Source organism: Suricata suricatta, chromosome 11 (genome assembly GCF_006229205.1).
Source record: "Suricata suricatta isolate VVHF042 chromosome 11, meerkat_22Aug2017_6uvM2_HiC, whole genome shotgun sequence".
Lineage (NCBI taxonomy): Eukaryota > Metazoa > Chordata > Mammalia > Carnivora > Herpestidae > Suricata > Suricata suricatta.
In genome coordinates this window covers 63,424,643-63,446,652 of record NC_043710.1, presented here as the reverse complement: position 1 = coordinate 63,446,652, position 22,010 = coordinate 63,424,643, and the positions used below count along the sequence as shown (strand labels likewise).

The 22,010-nt window shown below is 38.8% G+C and overlaps 1 protein-coding gene across 1 annotated transcript in view; it reads left to right on the top strand.

Annotated features, from left to right (window-relative positions):
• Positions 1-15,038, top strand: part of PRCP (prolylcarboxypeptidase) — a 28,856-nt gene extending 13,818 nt beyond the window's left edge. The window contains exons 5-7 of the mRNA XM_029914990.1: positions 5,050-5,214; positions 5,884-6,071; positions 14,300-15,038. Of these exons, the coding sequence (XP_029770850.1) occupies positions 5,050-5,214; positions 5,884-6,071; positions 14,300-14,516 (570 nt within the window). The 3' untranslated portion in view covers positions 14,517-15,038. The remainder of the gene's footprint in view (positions 1-5,049; positions 5,215-5,883; positions 6,072-14,299) is intronic.
• Positions 15,039-22,010: the final 6,972 nt, after the last annotated feature.

The following is a 22,010-nucleotide window of genomic DNA, read 5'->3' as shown; positions in this document are numbered from 1 at the left end:
GTATGGTTTTCATATTGCCACAGAATCCCTTTTACTTAAGTTCTTACCTAAAACAAACTTAGGAAAATATAAAGATAATCTCAGAATAAAAAAATTGCTTAAAAAATTAAGCATGAGACTACAGGTATATTTAGGCACTGTTTGAGTTGTTGTTGGTCTCTTACACTACAACTTTGAAGTTGAGTATGAAGTTGAGTATGTGTAGTATTGGCAATTACAAATGGAAGCTCCAGAGTGAATCCTTCATTTGAATGCCAGCTCTGTCACTTCCTGGCTATGTGACTTTGGGCAAGTTTCTTAACCTCTCTGTTCTTTAGTTTCTTCATCTGCAAAGTGGGAATAATAGTAATCATAATGCTGATTAGAGTCATTGTGAGAATTTAATAGGACCTGGTGTTTAGTAAGCACTAAATCGATACTAGTTATATAATAATAACAATAGCCATTATTGTATATAATAACAGAGAGGCAGTGTTATACTAGGGCTTTGTGGCCAAAGTGTGAGTTCAGAACTTATATTCATCGTTTTAAAATTGTATACCTTTACCCAGACCTCTCTGAGCTTGTTTTCTCCGGAGTGATGGGATGGTTGTCATGTGTTTTCCCCTGGGTCACTTAAGGACAGCACCTGGCCACAAGGAACATTCAGCACTTGTGCCAGGAGCCTCAGTCCTAGCTGCCCTCATATCAGTGAATTTATGACCTAAGTAGAAATGCTGTACCTTAGGACAAATTGTTTGGAAGAAGCTAATTTGATAGTGTCCACAAAATAAATAGAAACTATAGTACAGGGGCACCACGAGTGTTGTGTATTCTGAATGGAAGTGGTTGGCAGGGACACTTCTTCCTTGTTATTACAGGCCTTCAGTAAACAATCCACAGGCCAAGTGCTTGTACTCATCAATTGGTTAATAACTGAATGCACATTGTCAGGCTTAAGGTAAAAGGAGTATTAGATGAAGTTGAACCAAAGATGCTGACATCTGTGTTTGACTTACAAACATGGCATATATGCCATATATGGTTCAACTGGACATTTACATAAGTGTTTTGTGCATGCTATGCATCATTTATAACTGCATGATTATCTCTTTTTGAATAAGCATGGGAATAGTGCTGAGGTTTTGCTACTCTGACTCCAGGAATTTTTTGAAAACTTTATTCACTGTTTGCTACCATAATTGTTAAGGAAGTGCACAGAGATATGTAGAGATTGTGTTGTTTATGCCAGAGGATTATGCTTGGACTCACAGAATTTTTCAGTTAGAAAGGAACTTTAGAAGCATCTAAAATAATGAAATTCCCTTAGTAAATTTGTAAATATTTTACCAAAAAATTTTGAGTGATATTGTTTAGGCCTTCTATCTAATGTGACAGTAGAGTTATATATAAATTGATACTTTCTATAAGGCAGTGTGACAGAGTGTAGCAAAAGCCTTAAAAGTGTTTATTTCCTTTGAACTAATAATTTCTCTAAGAACTTACCTCAAGAAAATAGTTAAGGGTATATGTAAAGATTTAGACCCAAGGTTATTTATTGGGGCCTTATTTGTAGTAATGAAAGATTGGGAAAATGTTACAAACCAGCAATTGTAGGGTTGCTTCAAATCTTCCTCAACTCCCCATCCTGATCGCTTCCCTCTGGATTTTCTCATGTTGGTCAGTGTCCTTCTTAAAGTGTGGTGCTCGGAACTGGACCCAGGACTCCAAAGGAGCCCTGACCTCACAGAGAACAGTTGGCCCAGGAGTGCCCTTAATCTGGATACGCAATCTCTATGGGTAGATGCCAAGTTTCTGACGACGATGTTCTCTCCGAGTAACTGGGGCTGCCGAAACCCAAGTATTGTCAGCCGGTGCCAGTCCCCAGCCATGCCTGTGTCTTTTAAGGAGTGACAGTAACTGCCGTTTGCAGAGATGGCTATTCATGGGGACTCCTTTTCTTTGCCTGACAGAGGCCCAGTGTTCTAGCTCTGAGAGGGGATCTGATGCCAGCGTTTGAGTCACACTTACTTTGCTACTGTTCTTTAACAGAGTTTTAAGCCACTGGTTTGTCGTTGCTCATCAGCACTCCCTTTCCCTCCTGCCCGGCTTACGTGGTCACCCCGCCTCACCTACCGCACTGCACTTGAACATAATGCTCTCCTATGCATGCCGCGGGTCCGTTCCATAGCTTTATGCTGCGTTTGGATACAGCTGAGTCCACCGTTAGTGTCCACAGTCGGGAAGGAATGCTGACCAACTGTTGGCGATAAACAGTTTAACAAATTCTGTGTGATTGGTTCTTGATTTCCATATTTTCTTGAGTGTTTCTGATTGGCATATTTCTTGGGAACATTTTCCAAGAAATGTTAGGAATTTTTTGACTTACCATGAATAAATGAAAGTTATAGAAAAGTAAAACACTGTTTGGCCTTTTTTCTTCAGCTTGCATTTTCTTACTGCTTTAGGCTTGATAGGTTTACTTAGCTCTCAGTTTAGCTCAATACTGTTTCTTGATGTATGACTTTTCAGGTATCTGTTATTCTTAAGACCTCGCTGTTACTTTTATAAGGTATGTCCAAATTATTTGGACATATTGATTTCTGACTTTTCTTATACTTGCTATTTTCAAAAACTTACTGGAAATAGTGCATACTCTCCATCCCCTTTGGAAAGCCACATTACAGGTGAGCAAGTTAAAGAGTCTGAGGATTTCTGCAGTCAAGGAAACTGTTCACAATTGCTGACATAATATTTCTTAAAATTACTTGACTCAGAAACTTTTTTTTTCACAAAGTACCATTTAACATTTCACAGAAATATTTTTGTGCTGAATGCATTTGGGGAGAGACATTGAATTTTCCTTGTGATTCATTTCTTCAGACTTTTCACATTTCCCCTTTTTTCGAAAGGTGTTGCTGGAAACTGGTCCTAAGCAGAGCTAGGAGGAGAGGCAGGGTTTGCTTTCTGCTGTTCACTTCGTTTCTCAGTGCCCTCCCTTCCGGGCATGTTCCCAAACCGGGCCTTGTTGCTCCTGTTGCTTGGAGTCTCTCCCTGAAGTAGGGTAACTAGGCTCTTTCTTTCCCGGCTCCTTTTTCTTTCAACTCGTCCCTCTCTCTTCCTGTTTCTTTCTTTTTTTTTAATTAGAACTTGCCTGTTGTATGCATCTTTTCCATATAAGATGAGAAAATACAAAATGAGAAAGGACCAAATCACTGACTTCATGATGCAGGCTGAATGTGTTTTCCTTGCCATTGGGGCTATTTGCAGTTTTACAAGGGATGCTTTCTCAGCTGTGTAGCATAATGGATAAGGTGTGTATTTCATAGCTGGAGAGATCTGGGTTGTATGTAGATGTTAACATTTACTAGGTAGATGACCTCGAATAAAGTGATTTAACATAAGATTCAGTTTCTTTTTGTAAAATAATGGACAATAATATATCTGATAAGATTGCTTGAGGATTATATAATACAATGGTTGTAAACCCAGAGCTCAGTTATTAGTAGGTGGTGGTGTTATTCAGGTGTGATACCATTGGCTGTGATTTACCCAATGTTTTATTGTGAAAAATTTCAAACACAGAAACATGGAAATAATTGGACAATGAACACCCATTAAAAATACCACCTAGATTCTACAAAACTATTTTGCTATATTTGATTTAGCACAGGTGTTTTTGGCTAGCCATCCTTCTATCCTTTATTCCATCTTATTTTTAAAATGCATTTTGGAATAAGTTGTAGATATCGGTATACTTCTCAGGAATACTTCACCTTTATCATCATTAATTAGGGTTCCATATTTATTTATGATCTTTTTTTTGAGATAAAATTTATATAGAGTGAATTGCACAAATTGCAAGTGAACTATTTGTTGTGTAACCCAGGCCTCCATGAAGGTAAGGACTATTTCCTTACCCCCAAAAGCTCCCCATGCCTCTCTCTAGTCATTCCTGCCCTCACTTCTGACCATGAGTTTTGTCTGTGATTTTTAGGTACTAGATTTCAGGTGCTGATGATAGTCTAGTGATAGGAATATTTGGAAGCTGGGTTGCTGCCTGATATATTTCTTAACACACCACTGATACTGGAGCTTGGTATAGTTTTTCCATAAGAAATTTTATAAATTTTGCATTTTCATAAAAATGTATTTATCCATTCAGCTAGCAACTAGTTGTCAGATACCTTGCTGAGTGCTGAGGGGAATGTTGTGGAATCAAATGAGTACAGGACAGTGTTACTGGGGTTCTGATAGAAGCAAGTACAGGGTATAAGTAGAAAGACAAAGGGAGTAGTGATTTAGTTCTCCCCAACTTGAGGGCATCGCTAGTGATTGCCTTATAGAGGAGGTGATACCTGAGCTAAGTATTATAGAAGATGTCTTGGTTTGCCAGATATTCCTGGAGTGTGGGAGTGGGAAAAAGGTATTTTAGAGTGAGCAAAGGCAAAGAGGAGAAAAAGCGGCTGGTGTGTTGGGAAAGGTTTTGCTGGGCTGGAACAAAGTCTGCAAAAGATGAGGCTACAGTGATAGGTGTGGTGGACTGCATGCCATGCAAATGCCTTTGGTTTATGTCTATAGCTTAGAGAGTAGCTTAAATTTTACACTTGGGGGGGGCGCCTGGGTGGCTCAGTCAGTTAAACATCTGACTTTGGCTCAGGTCATGATCTTATGGTTTGTGAGTTCGAGCCCCACATCGGGTTCTGTGTTGACAGCTCAGAGCCTGGAGCCTGTTTCAGATTCTGTGTCTCCCTCTCTCTCTGCCCCTCCCTTGTTCACACTCTGCCTCTCTCTCTGTCTCAAAAATAAATAAACATTAAAAAATTTTTATTTTAAATTTTACACTTGGAGACTAATGGTTTCTTCATTTGTGAACAGTTTTATACTCAAGAGATAGAATTGTCAAGCAATGCTGTTGGATGTTTAAGGTTATTTTATAGGCAAATCACAATCACATTTCTTTATTTCATGAAAATTATTTTATAAATATATGTATAAAATATATAAATATTAAATGTATTTTATAAGTATATTCTGACTCTTCTTCCTTTATGTGTCTTAAAATGACAGGTAGTGTGCAAGTATTTGAACAATCCCAGCTTATCTGACCCACGGCTGCTGCAGAATATCTTCCAAGCTCTGAATGTATATCACAATTACTCGGGCCAGGCGAGTTGCCTGAACATGTCAGAGACAGCAACTAGCAGTCTGGGGATCCAGGGTTGGAGCTATCAGGTAAGCTTGGACATTTTCTCAAGTGGAACTTGTCACTGTTATGGTTGTACTGGAAGAGAGTTCACAAGATTTTGTCGCTAACCTAGGGCCAACTCTGAGCTCCGTTATCTTCATTCATTCATTCATTCATTCATGTACTTAATCATCACCAAATATATTCTGGGTACTTACCATGTGTCAGGCAACCTTCCAGGCTCTGAAGATACAAAGATACATAGGACATGATCTCACCTTTAAATTAGCTTGGTGAAAAAGATACTGATATTATAATATATCTTGGTAAGTCCTATAAAGGAACTATTTTATGGATGAAGGAAAGAAGGGGAGTCTAACTTGGCTCTCTGAGCCTGCATACCTTCATCTGCATGAGAATAACAATAACAATAACAATAATAATAATACTTCCATCCCAAGGATTAAATATGATAATAGATGTGAAAGAAAGCAGTTTGCAAATGAAAAATATATAGTCGTAACTTTTGTTACTTCTCAGCTGAGCCTTTCCTGGATGAGAGGTGGTAGGACAGAGGTAAAGAGCAGGTGCTCTGAAGCCAGACCGCCTGAGGTCAAATCCTAGCTTTGCTGCTACTAGCACAATAACTTTGAATGAGTTATTAACTTTTTGTGCCTCATTTTGTCATTGGATTCTCTTTTGTTTTCCTTTTTTAGGCTTGCACAGAAATGGTCATGCCTTTTTGTACTGATGGTATCAATGACATGTTTGAACCTCGCTTATGGAACTTTAGGGAATATTCTGATGACTGTTTTAAACAGTGGGGTGTGAGACCAAGGCCCGCCTGGATCAATACTGTGTATGGAGGCAAAAACATCAGTTCACACACAAACATTGTTTTTAGGTGAGTTTTTACTGGTACAGAGACAAACTTTAGTTGATGGAGACGTTTGTAGAATAGCTGAGGAGATAGAACCAGAAAAATGCTGACAGTAAGACGACATAGAACACAGGAGTGCTATCTGCCATGTCCTTCCTTGAAAGAAGGAGGATACTGAGCAAGAGATATGCTTTTATTCTCTATTACCAACATGCTGAAAGGCTTAAAAACAATAGCAGCAACAAATTTAAATATTTTATATAGAACAAACTAGCACAAAATGAAGTATCATTTGCTGTTCTCAATTTGTACTGCTGTTGTTACTATTGTTATTAATTATAGTAAAGGTTTTTCGATATTTTTTCACCAAACACTTTTGAGGTGCCTACTCTGTTCTGTTTCAGGCACTGAGGCACTTGATTTATTTATTTTTTAATTTTTTTAAATGTTTTTTTATTTAGTTTTGAGAGACAGAGAGAGACAATGTGAGCACAGTTGGGTCAGAGAGAGAAGGAGACACAGAATCGGAAGCAGGCTCCAGGCTCTAGGCTCTGAGCTAGCCAGCAGCACAGAGCCTGATGCAGGGCTCGAACCCACGAACCTTGAGATCATGCCCTGAGCCGAAGCCAGCCCTTAACCAACTGAGCCACCCAGGCGCCCCCTGGGGCACTTTAAATAAACTGCCTAATTCAGTCCTCACAGTAGTCCTGTGAAGTAGTTATAGTCCCTTTTTCACTGAGAAGGAAAGCGAAGGTCACTGTGTTCAGTCTCTTGCCAAACCTCATCCGGCTTTGTTATGGTTACTAAGTGATAAAAGCCAGATTTCAACCTTGGCCTGTCTGACTCCAAACCCTGTGTTTGCTCTTCCACGTTACACTGCTTCCTTAGGAGGGACGTATTTGCTATTGGCTCACGTCAGGGTTAATTGAGACTCTGTGTGTACATGATTGTGACTTTAAAATTTCCATATTTTGGTTTGAAGCTTGGGCTGTCAGCTAGTAAAAGAACAAGTTACTCAAAAAATTTCCCCAAATTTACTTGGAAATAGTAGAGAGATAGCATATATACCTCTTAACCTGGAGCCATTGTTTAAACTGTAAATGTCATTCTTTTACAATCTCTTTAAAATGAGAGTCAAATTTGGGGTTCTGGACAGAGTGCGGAGTGCTGCTTTGAAGGATCATCCTCTGCATTTACGCTGGTAGCACTGCCCACTTTGCAAAAGAGCCTCTGCCACACTAGACTTATCCTGTTTGCTCGCTCAGCAGAGTACCTGCCCCAAGTGTAAGGTGAAACTCTAATGGAAAGCTTAAAAATCCCGTTTAATTTATTTACATTGTGTTCCTTGTTCTCAGTAGGATTCTTCAAAACCATACTCTTCATCTCAACCTTATAAAGTGAGGGCTGAGCAGATAAATCTACCTAAGTATAGATTATTTAAGGAAACTGCCAAAGTAGGGTGTGCGAAATCAGGAAAACTGAAGGGACCTGGAGGACTGTAAAAGGTTTAAACACGACCTTGGGTCTCCAAACTCATCTTTGTTCCCTTAGAACAGGAAGTACTTTGTCAATTTCCTTTTTTTCCTTTGGCAATTTATCTCCGTATAATATTTAAATAGATTTCTGTAGCATGCTGGCGCTTTAAGCTTATCCTGCCTTGCTTTGACTTTACAAAACTGAAGTTTGAGTTGAATTGTAGATTCTTTAAATCCTTGTATGAAGGTTTTAATATATGAGTTTGGGTCAAATACATTGTCTTTTTCTATGGGATTCAACCATTATAGATGAATATTTTAGTAATCAATTTGCCCTTTTATATTATTTTCCTTAGGCTATCAAAATCATCATCAACACTGAGGGAGGGGTAGATTTGGTGAAAAAAGTTTGGGGAATAGAACTGAAGCAAAAGATGGAAATTCTAGCTCAGTGTTAGAAACTTTTAACTGAGTGTTAAGAAAGGACTTTCCAATAGAACTTTGCAAAGGTAAACAGCTGTTTTAAGTAAAATTACTTAAGCTCTAGATCCTCAGACTTCTTTTCTATAAAATGATAATAATAACTCACCCTGCAGAGTTGTGTGACGCTTAAGAGTTAACCCAAGAAAGATTTGGCCCAGATTTGGCAAATATATGTGCTCAAAAAGGATTTGATGAATGAATAAATGGAAGTACACTCTACCTTGTACTCGTGTCCTAGGCACAGGGAGTTATTTGTCTTTGCATATGCTTCCCCTTCCTCTTTTTCTCCTTGTTTTAAGACTCAGGCTTAAGACTTAAGACTCCCAGAAACCTTCCCTGACTCCTCCAGGCAAGTCAAGATTTACCCCACCCCCTGAGTTCCCCTAGGCCTGTGAATATCACTTAGCACTACGTGGAAATGATCTATTCGTGTTTCTGTCTGCCCCATGAGCTTGAGAACTTCTTAATGGCAGAGACTTTGACTTAATCACATCTGTGCTTTCAGCATTTGCTCCAGTACCTGGCACATATTGGATGCCAAAGAAGCGTGTGTGTTGATAAAAACAAGGAACAAAATACAAAGTTTATTAGAAAGACTTCAGAGGCATATGAAGGTTTGAAGGCAGGACTATGTGAAGAAACTGGTTTATTTTTTTGCAGTGGCAAGTCTACTTTTAAAGAGAAATTTTTATGCTGCTACCTGTGAGAAATCCAGTATAAAAGTTTTATTATTATTATTTTTATTTTTTTAATAAAAATAAAATACTTTTACTTATTTTGAGAGAGAACACACACATGTGCAGGCAGGCTCCCCTCTATTAGCACAGCACCCCATATGGGTCTCGATCTCAGAACCATGAATGAGATCATGACCTGAGCCCATATCAAGAGTCAGAAGTTAACCGACTGAGCCACCAAGACGTCTCCAGTGTAAAAGCTTTAAAGTTATTTAAAAATTCAAAGTTGCCCAGCTTTCCTGAAGTAAACACATTCCCAAAGTAAAGAAACAGCCTTAGGTGTGTCTCTGTTCTGCCTACTTAGTAGCTACCAATTACAAAAAGGTTTTGGTTGATTAAGAAAATGTCCAGGGAACCAGGTGGAAAGTATTTTTATGTCCACGCTTCTTTCCTTAGGTCACCTCACACAAATCCTACTGTGACTGCTTTCCTGAATGGAAACTTTAGTCTGTATCAGATAGGAAATTTGTCAGTTCAATTAAAAGCTTGGGCTTTGAAGTCAGGGAGACCAAATTAGCTGTATATACCCTCAGGCAAATTGCCAATTTATAGAAATTAGAAATATGACTACCAAACAGGGTTACTTTAACGAGTAAATAGATTATCATGAAAGTAAGCACCATGAGGGCAGAAATTTTGTCTGTTCACTGTTGAACACGTAGTAGGCACTCGGTAAATGTTTGTTGAATGAGGAGGACTTAATAAGTAGTAGCCATTACTCATTCCATTTCAGCAATTTTTTTATTCTACGGTTGTTTTGCTACAAGGATTTCTTTTTTTCCCCAACCCCAACTGGTAAGAAATTATTTTATCAATGGTCATGCTCAGTAATTTAAATATAAATCCAAAAGGGAGTCCCTGAGGAGCTGGTTAGTTTAATATCATTTCTCAGGCAAATTAATTGTTGCTAGTGATTAGAAGCTCGCTGTTGGGAATTTTATCCAGGCATCTAGATTCTCTCATGAAAGCCAGTATTTTTTTTGGTAAATGTCCCAGTGGCTGGTTTAGCTTTCACGTGTCTAGGACCAAGAAATTCAAGTTCATGTGCATCTTAGGTCTCTCGGCAACTCCAAACACTGTTGCTAAGCCACTGGGCTGATTCAGTTGACCTTTTAAATCAAATGCAGTTTGCTTATTATGTGGCTGTTGGGATGGCTTTTTTGTTTTGCAAATAATGGAGAGTTTCCTATCTGGGTTTGCCCTGTAAAATTGGAATAATGATAAAAGCTATCTGTTCACTTAAGAAAATCTAACCCCTTGTGTAGTTTACTTTAAGAATTCATCTGGTAGTTGAAAACTAAGGCTGTTATTTTGCACGTGAGTTTTCCTTTTTGTTTTTAACAAAACCAAAAATGTACATTTTTGGAGTGTTTCTTTTCCAAGAATGATGTTATTAAGTTGCAATTGAATTAAGTTTATTTTAAAGAGAAATGTAGTGAGAATAGAGCAGGGAATTGAAAATTGTATCTCAAACACATATATTTAATGTATCTAAATGCTTATTTTCTTATTTCATTTGTACATTTAACTGGAAAAAGTTGATCACATTACTTTTCTGGGCAAATTTCTATAAGACATGCTTCCACATCCCTTTTCATGATTCATTTACCTCTCAGAAGTATTAACACTTCTCATGCTTAACAGAATATGATAATAATTATTATGATAATACTGCACATTTGTATAGTATTTTATAGTTTATACCTTACTACCATATATGTTATTTAACTTGAGCCTCACAAGATTGCTGTGTTGAGGGGCATTATCTTTTCTTTTAAAAAATTTTATTTTTTATTATTTATGTGGGAATTAAGGCTCACAGAGGTAAGGTGACTTACTTAAATTCATGGGCTGGTAGGGCTATAAAACTTGTATCTTCTTAGTTGTTCCTCTCACTACCACACACAGCTGAAGGTTAGTCCTTCTATATTTATATTGGTCATTTATATTAACTTTGGTTTCCCACATAAAAAATACTGAAGTGATTTCATGTTCCTGAACTTGTGTACATATATTTATATATCTCTTTGTAGGGCATTTGGTATAAAACCACAGACAACTAAACACTCAATTTTTTTTCGTTCACACAGTAAATACTTGGCTCCTACCATGTGCCAGGCCTGCTTCTAGGCATTGTGGGCAATAATAAACAAAAGAGACAAAATCCCTGCCCTCATGAAGTTGTAGTTGGAGAGGTGACAGTGCAGAGCCTGTTTGGGATTCTCTCTCCCTCTCTCTCTGCCTGCTTTCTCTCTGTCTCTCTCAAAATAAACAAACATTAAAAATTTTATATTTTTATAAAATTATATATTTCATCTGTATAGGTTATACTTATAGATGAGACTTTAAAAATGATCATGCAATTTATGGGAACAATTTCATATATCTGCTAATGTGACCTTGAAGATTTGTTATTTCAGGCTTTGTAACAACATCAGCAAAATGGAATGTACATGAAACAAATGTCAGAAAGCATATAAAAATTTTCTGTAAGTGAAATGTAGATAAAGTTATACCAAGAAGTGCAGTACCAGGGGAAAGTAATCTAATAGCTGTCAGGTTCTTAATCAAGGTATTTCCATCTTTATTTTATTTTGAGGAATCCCAGCTTCCATAAGATTAGGGAGAGGAGAGGTAGACCAGGCCCTGGAACCCAGGTGTGTCTGATCCCCAAACTCATCTTCTTATTCTGCACAATACAGGTCAAGAGGGTATGGACTGTTGATTTACAGCATGTGTCCATGAAATGCAACATAGTATAAGATTGAACATTGGACTGGGGTTACAAGGTCTGAATTTGTTTCTCAGATTTGCCGTTTCTAGCTGAATGATTTGGGCAAATCTTTTAATTTCTCTGGGTACTAGTTTTCTCATCTATAACAGAGTTATTAAACCTACCTCACAGAGTTGTTATAATAGTCAAGATTTTGTAAATTCTAAACTACTCTATGCAGGTATGGAGTTAATAAATGTTAGGAAGGAATTTGATTTATAATAGTATTAAGAATAAAATACTTAGGAATAAGTTTAACAAAAGAAGTGTAAGACTTAGACATTGAAAACTACAAAACATTGTTAGAAGAAATTAATGATCTAAATAAATGGAAAGACGTCTCGTGTCCTTGCGGAAGAGGTAATATTGATAGGGTGTTGATAGTCTACAAATTGATCTACAAACTCAGTGCAATCTCTATGAAAATCTCAGCTCACTTTTTCACATAAATTGACAAGCTGATCTTAAAATTTATATAAAAGTATAAGGGACCCAGAATTGCCGAAACAATCCTGAAAAGGGAGGGCAGGGGTGCTTGGGTGGCTCAGTCGGTTAAGTGTCCGACTTTGGCTGAGGTCACGATCTCTCAGTTTGTGGGTTTGAGCCCTGCGTGGGGCTGGGCTCTCTGCTGACAGTGCAGAACCGCTTCAGATCCTCTGTTCCATTATCTCTCTGCCCCTCCCCTACTCCTGTCTCTCTGTCTGTCTGTCTCTCTCTCTCAATAAACATTATGAAAAAAAAACGGAAGAAGTTTAAAGAACTCATACTTCCTGGTTTCAAATTTATTACTATAAAGCTACCATAATCAATATATTATGATACTACCATAAGGACATACAGATCAATGAAGAGAATTGACCGGCTGGAAGTCAACCCTTGTAATATGTATGGTCAATTGATTTTCAACAAGGGCCAAGACAATTTATGGGGGAAAGAGTGGTTTTTTCTTTTTCAAGAAATGATGCCGAGAAACCTGGATATCACAAGCAAAAGAATGAAGTTGGATCCCTATTTCATAACCATACAAAAAAAGTAACTCAAAATGGATCAAATGATATTAGTTGATAACTCAATTTTAAAAAGTCAAGGATCTGAATAGACATTTTTTTTTTTTTTTTTTTGCAGAGAAGACATACACATGGCCAGTGAGCACATGAAAAAGTGCTCAATGCCTTCAGTCATTTGGGAAATTAAAATCAAAACCCCAATGAGATTCCTTTTTATACCCACATAGGATGGCTATAATCAAGAAGACATAATAAGTATTGGCAAGGAGGAACCCTCATATATTGCTTGGGAATAGAAAATAGTGTAGCTACTGTGGAAAAAGTTTGGTAGTGCATCAAAAGGTTAAGTCACCATACATCCCAGAAATCCCATTCTTTGGTATGTACCCAGGAGAAATGAAAGTGCACACCCAAGCCAAAACCTGTATATGAATGTTCATAGGAGCAATGTTCACAATAGCCAAAAAGTAGAAACAACACCTATGTGCATCTGACGACTGGATAAATAAAATGTGATATACCCATATAATGGAATATTATTTGGCAATAAAAAGGAGTAATGTACTGATAAATGCTACAATATGGATGGAACTTGGAAACATTCTGCCAAAGTGAATTAAGCCAATCACAAAAGACCACATATTGTATACTTCCATTTATATGAAATGTAAAGAGAAAGGCAAATTCGTAGAGGCTCAAAGGTGATTAGTGGTTGCTTGGGGCTGAGAGTGAGGAGGTATGGGGAAGGGAATGGGATTGACTGCCATGAGTATGGATTTCATTTTGGGGGTGATGAGCTTTTCTAAAATTGATTGTGGTGATTGCAAATTCTGAGTATACTAAAAACCATTGAATTGTACATTGTAAGTGGGTGACTTTTGTGATAGGTGAATTATGGCTCAATAAAAACTGTTGATAATATTCTTAGGAATACTGTCAGTGGTATATTGGGTTTTTACTCAGCTAAACTAAATTGCCTCTTTTAATGACTGGTCCTGTTTACATCATTCTGAAATGTGTTGTGTGAACCAGCCAAGGCTACTAGCATACCATTTCTTTAACTTTAAATCTAATATAAAATGAAGATCTTTGAGTAATCCCCAAATTTTCTGATTCCAGAGCCAGGGGAATTTTTCATTTCTACCATCCTATTTCCCAAAGCACTGTACTATGAGGAAAGTATTGTTTAAAAAGAATTAAAAAACCTTTTTGGGGAGTTAGCATTTTTAAAATATGGAAATTGTTTTTTATTTTTGTTTTTGTTTTTTAATCACTCTGGTAGTTGGGTCCTAGATAGTGAGGAAACTGACATTAACTGACGGACTCCTCTGTGCCTGACACTGTGCTTATTCAGGACATCCACGTGTATCATCTGGTTTAGCCCTTAAAACAACCTTATGAGGTCGGCCTTGTTATCTCTCTGTTACAGATAAGGACACTGAGTCAGTGACTTGTGTGAGGTATCCAGCTTTTGAGTGATGAAGCTGGGACTGAAATTCAGGCTCCTAAATTCCACATCCTAGTGGAATCTGGGTTGATTCATGGAGCACCACCTTCAGTCCTCTCTGACTCTTCTTCTTGCACCTAGCTGCAGAAATTATGTAAAATTCTAGCATGAAGCAGCTTTTTTATATGACAGATTAGATTGTCAGATCAAATCCCGCAGGCTGTAAATTTATAATTTTTGATGTTATGCATGTGATAGGTTTCTCCTGTCTTATCTGGGTGTAAATATGAAGAACTAACACTCTTATTTTTTCTTTTTCCTCTCACTTAGCAATGGTGAACTAGACCCCTGGTCAGGAGGTGGGGTAACCAAGGATATCACAGACACGTTGGTTGCGATCATCATCCCCAAAGGGGCCCATCATCTAGATCTTCGAGCCAGAAATGCCTTTGATCCCACGACCGTGCTGTTAGCCCGCTCCTTGGAAGTTAAACACATGAAGCAGTGGATCAGAGATTTCTATGCCAGTCAGAGAAAGAAGCACTGAGAAATTCGGATCATTTTCAGTTTCTTCTTTTATGTTCATTGTACCCACGTTCCCATTCACTTGGTTTTCTACATGTAACCACTTTCCCTTGTTTGTCATTAGATTTGATGAGGAGAAGGTTGAGATAGAAGAGAGGTGATGGTGACGGCAGCCATCCCACAGCCTGGATCCTCGCCATCTTCACCCCCAGGAAGCATCTCTTTGTGACAGCTTTCCTGCACCATCAGGGGCCCTCATCCTGGGGCAGAGTTCCTGACTGCCTTTCACAAGAGGGAGGGAAGCCTCCTTTGTTTCTCTGCAAGCAGGGCTTCCTCTTGGGTTTGAGGTTAAAGTCTCTTTGGTCCATTTGTCACTCCCCATCCCTTCCCTCAAAAGAGAACAGCAGAAGGTAGATAAAAATGATGTAATTGCAGCTGGTAGGAAGGATGTCCAATGCCAGTCCAGGAAATGGAAGCCATTTCTTTTGTACTTGATTTAGTGACTTTGAACTGTGCTGTAAATAAAGAATAAGGCTGGACCTTATACCTTTGTGTTGCTTCTGAAGCGCACTCCAGCTGTTGGGAGTGCTGTGTGCACTGGGCTTGGATGCTTTTGGAAAGTCCTTTAATTTTCTCTCTTCTACTTGGCAGCTTTTCTCAGTTCTGGGATACTTGCCACTGTGGTACTGCCAGTAAGAAATCTGGCCTTTTTCTGCTCCATTTCTCTTTGTCTCTAAGGTCAGTTTTGTGGCAATTTGGTTACATTTTGCCAGTTTAGGAGAATGACTCTGTTTTGCTTTTGCTTTTACATCTGAGCGAGCTTTTATATGCTGCGGTTACTGATGATACTCCAGCGAGAAGCCTTTAAGAATTGATGAATCAACTATTTAGAAAGTAGGATATAGTCATGGTCAGCGTTTTGTTTTTTAAAATTTTATTTTCTGGTGGTCGTTGCTGCTGTCATTAAAGTCAGAAGTGTCCGGGCAGCAAGAGGCAGGTGCGCGAGAACTTTTCTGTATGGCTTCCAAGAGACAAGCTGACTGATTCATGCAGGCAGCATATTTGACATTAATAAATGGCCAAGTCGTTCCTATTTCCAAGGGGTTGGCTTCTTTCAAGCAGTTCTTACACTGAGACCTTTCTTCAGAGGAGCTTTTCTAGGATAACAAATAGGGTTGGATCAAAACCTTTCAGGGACACAGAGAGAGACTAACAGTTTCTACTCTGTTGAAGGATTTCTTCCCCCTTCTTTTTATTTTCTTTCAGTAATTTTTTTTTTCTTCACCCTGCCTTGGGAACATTTTCTGCTTTTCAAAAACTGTACCTTGAGTTCAATCATTTCTAAAGCACTTATTTTTTTTTTAGGTGCAGACATAGAGTTCGTTCTTGGGTGGGAAACTGAAATATTTCCCTTACTTTCCAGGCATCTGGGAGATACAGAAAAAAATCTTTGTCTGGTTTCGGAAGCCTTCAGTTCTCATTGTAATGAGTTGTCCATCAAAGCATTTGGTCACTATTTTCATTTCAGCATCAGAGAAAAGTCTGCTGGAATGAGAATTTAAGGGTCAAAACAATACTAGTTTTTATTCTTTATCAACTAAGAAGTTATATAATGCAGGGTTTATGGGCTTAGTAGAGGATATTCATACTATTTATTTTAGGTACTATTGATTTTATGATATTTTCCTTGAAACTTTACATTTGTTTAAAATCTTTAAAATGTTTTGCCATTTAATTTGTTTGGATGAGTTACATTTTTGTGAAGAGAAAAATTGCCAAAAATTACTATATTTTTATGCAATTATAATTTGGTCTTATGTACACATTTTTCAATGTACATTTCATTACAGACAGCAACCTTAAGTTAGCCTAATTATTATGTTAGAATTTAGTTTAAATTGAGAAAGACTTAGAACATGAAATAAGCCTTATTATTTAAAGTAGCTCTCTCATTAATGGATGATGCTTTTGAAAGACAAGGTAAGAAAATATAAAGAATTGGGGTATTTCTCGGGCACCTGGGTGACTCAGTTGGTTAAGCGTCCAACTTCAGGTCATGATCTCACAGTTTGTGGGTTCAAGCCCCGTGTTGGGCTTTGTACTGGTGGCTTGGAGCTTGGAGCCTCCTTTGGATTCTGTGTATCCCTTTCTCTGCCCCTCCTTCACTTGCACTCTGTCTCTCTCAAAAAATAAATAAACATTTAAAAAAAGAAGAATCGAGGTATTTCTGTTTTCTGGTTTTGGTACTTTAACTACCTGGAGTCAATGCTTAGAACGAAAAAAACTTAGGAAAGTTTCTCTTTTTTTTTTAACTTTTTAAAAATATTAATTTATTTTTGAGAAGCAGAGAGAGACAGAGAACAAACAGGGGAGGGGCAGAGAGAGAGGTAGACACAGAATCTGAAGCAGGCTCCAGGCTCTGAGCTGTTAGCACGAAGCCTGATGCAGGGCTCAAACTCATGAACTGTGAGATCATGACCTGAGCTGAGGTCGGTTGCTTAACCAACTGAACCACCCAGGAACCCCTCTTAAAAACTTTCTTAGGGATCTGGAGGGTCAAGACATTATCCAGAGGAATCAACGTCTAGTCTAGTGTATTAGAAGGTGAGGGAACTTAGATAGCATCCAGTCCAACGCCATCATTTGTAGGTGATGGCATTGTAGCTCAGAGAGACAGGACTTGTCATAGCTCATTTTTGGTAGAAGTAGGCCTTGAATCCAGGTTTATTTTGTTTTGTTCTGCTGTTGTTTTTTTAAATTGATAGAGCTAAATCTCTGGGTAAGTAACAAAACCTCAACAAACTAGTTTAAGCAAAAGAGGAAATTTATTGAAATAAATTCCTATGCAGGAATAGCTCTAGGATCATGATTGGGTGGAACCAGGGTCTAGAAAGTCATGAAAAGTCAAGACTGCTACTTCCTGTTTCATCTTGCTTTCAATAGAGGTCACCAGCCTGTGGGTGAGATTTGTTCCTCAGATTTATATAGTTTGGCCAGTAGTATAAAATGCAAATCAGCATTGGAACTACCTGAAGGCCTGTTAAAATACTGCTTGCGGAGCCTTACCCCAAGGTTTGTAATATGCCTGGGTGAGTAAGTTTCTAGATGATACTGGGGGATCATACTTTGAAAACGACCAGCTGAAAGAATTCTGAATTTGAATATCTTGAGACAGGACATGCCCCGTCAATTTGCCTCACTCCTGTTGTCCTGCCTAATTCTGTCTGAGTTTGGGATCCTTGCCTAAAGCTTCCCTGATTGCTTCGTTCTTTCTCTGCAGACCAGCTTCTTCTCTGCTGGCACAAGGCCCATGATGACATCCCAGCATGGTGTCCTCAGGCACCTGTGGCTGCACCATCTAAGCCCACAGGTGTTTGGGGAGGGATGAGGTTATAAAACCATGGCTTTAGAGATACACCATTTAGGATGGAGAGGGAGCAGTTTATCTGTCTATCTATCTATCTATCTATCTATCTATCTATCTATCTATCTATCTATCACAGTGTTTTTCAAAACATAAATGTCCAACAAAATGCCAATACTTAGGTAGGAGAAAGATCCATAGTTAAGCAATGTTGGCTTAAAGTTAAATAGTTGCCTTTTTTAAAATCTGTAACTATGCATTGTCACTATCCAAACTGGTAATGGAGATGGCAACTTTTCCTATTCTTATTTACAGAGCATCTACAAGACTTAAGGCATTCTGGGACCTGGAGAAAACAATGGTGAAAAAACAAGCATAGTATCTGTTCTAATAAGGTTTATGCTCTAGTGGAAGAAAGACACGAAATGTCAAGTTCTACAATGAGTTGGTATAAGTCTATGAAGAGTGGAGGCTATTAGGACATTTTGCAGGAAATCTGAGCTAGTCTGCAGGAATATGAGGATGCTTTTTTGAGATGTGATTTTAGCTGTTAATCTAAATGACGCATGGGAGCTGTATAGGAAGAGGAGTGGAGAAAATGGTGTGTATGAAAGGCCTGAGCATTGCATATTCCAGGAACAGAAAGAAGGCCGCTGTAGTAGGAGAGCAGACCATAGGGGAAATGATAGAAGATGAATCTGTAGGCTTGGGCAGGGAGTAAGCTCATTCAAATAGGCTATGATAAGGAATCATTACAAGGAATGAGAAATCATTGACAGTCCTTAGTTGGGAGTGACATAAACAGATTTTCATTGAAAAAGGTCATGTTGGCTAGGGGCCACCTGGGTGGCTCAGTTGGTTGAGCATCAGACGTCAGCTCAGGTCATGATCTCAGTTTGTGGGTTCGAGCCCCGCACTGGGCTCTGTGCTGACTGCTAGCCCAGAGCCTGGAGCCTGCTTTAGATCCTGTGTCTCCCTCTCTCTCTGCCTTTCCCCAGCTCTGCCTCTGTCTGTCTGTCTGTCTGTCTGTCTGTTTCTCTCCCTCTCTTTCAAAACTAAATAAACGTTTAAAAAAAGTAAATAAAAAGGTTATGCTGGGTATAGAGTGGCATATGCGTTGTAGGAGGCAAGCATGTGATGTAGAGACCATCGTTGCTTTTGTCTAGGTTAGAGAAGAGGGGAGCTCTGACTAGGGTGGTTGAGGTGACAGTGAAAAGTGGAGGAATTTGAGAGAGTTTTAATAAGGAAGGTCAGTGGGACTTGGTGATGTGTTCTATGAGATACGAGTTGGGCGGGTGTCAAGGATGATTTCTGGCTTACGCACTTGGATAGATTGGGGTACCATGCACTGGTAAGAAACAGCAGAAGATAGAGGGTGACCAGGTTTAGTAGGAAGATTATGGGTTCAGTGCAGTTTTGTCAGGTTGAGTTTTATGTACTTTTGAAATAGCCAAGTAGAGACTGCTGTCAAGTAGGGCTGTGGGATGTAAAGGTCTAGAATGCAGTTTGGACTAGAAAGCCATGGTGAATGGCTAGGATTCAAAGCCTGGGATATTAGTTCAAGGAACTAGTGTTCAAGAAACTTCAGGAGCCTCTGAAGTCCTGCATTATACTTACCATGATACATTAAGTGAGCCCCAAACATCCGGTACTACAACAGTAGGCCATACGGCTCCACTTAGTCAACCCACCACTTGTGCTGCGGTGCAACCATGGCTTAAATTGGGATCTACCTCTCTGCATTCATTTCCCATTCTTACTTGCCGCCTATTACTTTCCTTATGTCCTGCTGTTCAGTCACACCAAAATTTCTCTGAAATCCTTTTTCTAGCATTACCCTCCAATATGTTTTCACTGGCAAACTTGTATGTATCTTTCAAAGCCCAGGTCAACTTGATTACTTACACTGTGAAATTCTTTCTCAGCTTTTCTAAAGGGAATGGTTTCCTTATGGAAGCTTTCAAAGAACAAGGTTCACACCTAGTATGTCACCTCTAATGTAGGCTCCACCAAAGTAAGGATTGTCTGTTTTATTCTCTCTGCATCTCTAGTACCTTAAACAGTGCCCAACCACCTCTCTTTAATACACATATCCCAAATTGTGATATTTTGCTAAATATTCCACCCTCTTAGGAAGACCAAGTTCTCTGAGAGCAGGAACTATGTCTCATTCTTTCTAGTAGCCAGCATCTAGGATGCAGCCTAGCAGCCAGGTCTTGGGAGGCCCTCTGTAAATTTATATGAATAGATACATTTTAGGGCAGAAAGGCCAGACTTGCTATCCTTCAGTCTCTAAAGCCAACCACCTTTCACAACTCTGATGCAATCATGTGACCTCTTGCCCCAGGCTTCCCTAGATTTGGGAAAGGGGACCTCCTAGTACTCAATACCTCTAGTGCATGGACTTCCCAATTTAGTCTCTCTTCAACTGAGTGTGCTCCTGGCCCCCTCTCCCACTCTATCCGCCTGGCAGTCTTTGTCAAGGGGCTGAATGTAACTCACTTTTGAGGTTAGGTGGGAATTGGAACACTAGAAACAGAGACATGCAAGTGGATGAATTTCTCCAAAGCCATTTTTCAATGCAAAGAGTCAAGGATGGGGCTGGTTTCAATAGGTTTTGTTACCTACTGATGAAGATGGGAGGATGGATGCTTACAGTAGCAAGGTGCAAACTCAACCTTAGTTCTGCATGTATGTGTAACATGGCTAATACCTTTAATATGTTCAGACCTGGAGTGTGAAAGTTACTTTCCCATGGTCATATAACTAACATGTTTATTATTTTCAAATTTTTGTCACACCTCGTTCTGAAAGGACTTTAGATGTTCTAAAGATATACATTAAACACAACATATGGGACAGAAGAGATTTAACAGGGATAGAGATGTACAGTGGATCTAGGAATGCAAACCTTAAACCAGCATTTATCAAGTAGGTTCCACAGAATGCTAATAACGCCAGATGTTAGTGGGTAGATCATTAAAAAGGTGTACGTGATGAAAATGCTTGATGAACATGGTTGAAATAAATTTAAATAGGTTATCTCTGTTGCAGAATTTCTCAAACTTTAATATGCCATGTGCATTGTGAATCACCAAGAATGCGACATTTTCCAAACTTATTTGATCCAAAACCCCTTTTTCAACAGCATTTGGGGAATCCATTGAGAAATAGTGCCATAGAATTCTATATATTTTCTGAAGACAGGGGCCAAGAAAATTTGGCTAATTTTCTCGCAGCCATCTTCAAAAAAGACAACAAAGTCAGTTAAACAATTCACACCATGTGTAAGATAAACCAGACCAGTCAACTTGGAGAAGCCCAGGCAGGAATGTCCTGAAGGAGCCTCAGAAAGGGGACAAATGCAATGAGGTCTTCAACTTCTTTATGTATATTGCTAGGTTTCATTGTATTCATCCATATGTGATCCTTTAGCACAGAGCAAAGTCTTAACACCAAAGTACAGCAATTATTCTCTGTTGAGATAATGAAATTTGCTGATCTGGCTTAATCTGGAAATAGATTTTACAGTGTTTGGAGGAACACAGCCATAATTTCACCAGATAGATGTGTCTTGGCCAGTTTGAATGCCTTAGCAGATAGTTGAGCAGGGAGAAGGAATGCTGTTTTATAACACAAAGGAAGTAGTTTGAAACAAAAACCCAGCTCAGACTCCAGAGCGTGCTGTTAACTCACAACGGGACCAATGATAGCTCACCCGCCATGTGGCTGCAGAGCTGAGACAAGGAATCACGTGCTTCTTCAACTGCAGAGATGTTTGTGACTGTTATCAAACTTCCTCTATGGCTTTGGGGGATGATTTTGACTATTTGTTTTGTAGCTCCTAATGTCTAGAGGTAAGTAGCCAAACATTTTCAGAAAACCATCAAATCAGTAAGTTTAAGATATTAAACTCTAAATGAAAACATTTTGCTCAGGTGATATGTAAAGTGCTGTGACACTGAGGGTGTGCTACAATCAGTGCCCTTGAATAAGTGCGGTACAGTGGAAGTAGCTGGATGATTGGATAAATGGCTTCCTTGTCTCATAAACAAAGGCTGTTGGATTATTCCTGTTTCAGAAATATTTCTTGTAGCTGACAGATGTTTTATATGTTACCATGATATCAATTCATTTGGTCAATACTTGCTT